Genomic DNA, 1,865 nt, shown 5'->3' on the forward strand with positions numbered 1-1,865 from the left:
TAATAATATTTAAAAAGGTTTAGCATGAATATTTAATATTTTTAGAGATAGACAAGACAATCAACTTGTTTAATATATATATAATTTTTCTTTAAAAATACCCTCTAGACAACTTATTTTTAAAAATATGATGTTAATCTAGAATAATTTTTTTTTATCATTTTTGTTTATCATTAAGAAATACGTGTAATTTTTTTCTAAATAAAAAACCTACAGGTTTTTTTTGCAAAAGATGCAATTTAATTATTTTTATATGTTTAAAAAAAATCTAATAATTTTTTTTACTTATTAAAATAAATAAATTTTTATCTTTTCAAGTTATTTTAAGCTTCTAAAACTATTTAATAATTATAATAATAAATATAGTTAAAACTTGATTTTTTTTTTAAAATTTATTATATATCAAAATTTTAATAAAAAAAAAAGATTATATATTAACAAGTTCCAAGAACCTATACACATGTATTAATCTAATTTACATATTTAATTGAAAGATACTGTTTTGTTGAAATTTTGGTGTAATTTTAATATAATTATAAAAAAAAAATTAACAAACACCTTCACAATGTTGGCAACATAATTTTTCATTCCAAAATATTGTACAGTAACGACGTAAGTGTGTTAAACGACCAGACATTTTAGCTACACATCGTTCACTTAAAGTTCCTAATGTTGATTGAGGTGGTGCTGGTATATTTGGTTCTTCACTAAAAAAAATAATAAAAAAATTTAAAAATTTATTAATTTAAATATATTTTAATACTTACACAGGACTTTCTATTGATTGTGGTGTGACAACATCTTGATTTGGATAATTATTTTCTTTTAAAAATTGTACAACATCACTGTATTTTGTTGTTATACGATAATTAAATTCTACCGTTACACATGCTGCTATTTTAGCTGAATTATGAAGACATTGTTGAGCCCAAGCACTTTTACAATCTTCTGTATTACAATAAAGAAATGATAATGATGGATTTCCTTTTCCACCTCTATTACCAGGTCCACAACCTTTACATTGTTCTGATCCATCAAACCATGCTTTTTGTGATATAGGTGGTTGTTCAGCAGATATAAGATTTAAAAATACCTGAAAACGTCCTCTACCTTTATTTAATCTTTTTTTAACTTCACTATCAACACCTTGAATTTTTTCTTTTATCTTTTTTTCAAGTTCTCTTTTACCAGGAATATGTAATGTTCTTCTAAAATCATATGTATTACTACCAATTTTTCCACATTTTGGTCCAAATGGTTTTTCTTCACCTTTATTAAGACCAGGTAAAACTTTATTATTTTTTAAAGTATTTTCAATTTTTGAACTAATACTACATAATTCACAGTATCTACAATATTGTCTTCCATCTCTTTCAACAATTCCTGAATGTTCATCACACTCCTGATTTAAAAGACCAGTTTCTGGAATCATAGTATAAGGAACATCAAAACGTATACCTGCTGGTCCATCTAAAAGTGGTACTTGTAATGTAACACCTAACTCTCCAGTAAGATGTCCCAAATTATCTAATACATTAATTTTACCAAAATTGAAAGAATAATCTCCAGGTGCATGAATATAATATACCTTATTTCCTTTTTCATTTAATATATTAATATCACTTTCATTTATTGTAATTAAATTATTAACTAAATAAAATAATATTTATTATTTTTTATATTAAAAAAAAATAAAAAAAAAACAAACCTCCTCTGCATCTGAAAACATTAGCCTCATCTAATAAGATAAATAAATCATCACCATTATCTTTATTTCTTCTACCACGTCCTTTTCCTTCAATTGTAAGATGACATATCCCGCAAATAACAATGAGTATCAAGGCACTTAATTTTAATGTTATCAT

General features: G+C 24.0%; 1 protein-coding gene across 1 annotated transcript; it reads right to left on the reverse strand.

Moving 5' to 3' along the window:
* Positions 1-547: 547 nt before the first annotated feature.
* Positions 548-1,865, reverse strand: SRAE_2000492400 (Hypothetical protein; the record flags this gene model as incomplete). Its single annotated transcript, XM_024643866.1, has 3 exons — positions 548-707; positions 768-1,650; positions 1,709-1,865. The coding sequence occupies 3 exons, from the start codon at positions 1,863-1,865 to the stop codon at positions 548-550; spliced, it is 1,200 nt and encodes a 399-aa protein (XP_024509490.1).

The sequence above is a fragment of the Strongyloides ratti genome (assembly GCF_001040885.1).
Source record: "Strongyloides ratti genome assembly S_ratti_ED321, chromosome : 2".
Taxonomy (NCBI): Eukaryota; Metazoa; Nematoda; class Chromadorea; order Rhabditida; family Strongyloididae; genus Strongyloides; species Strongyloides ratti.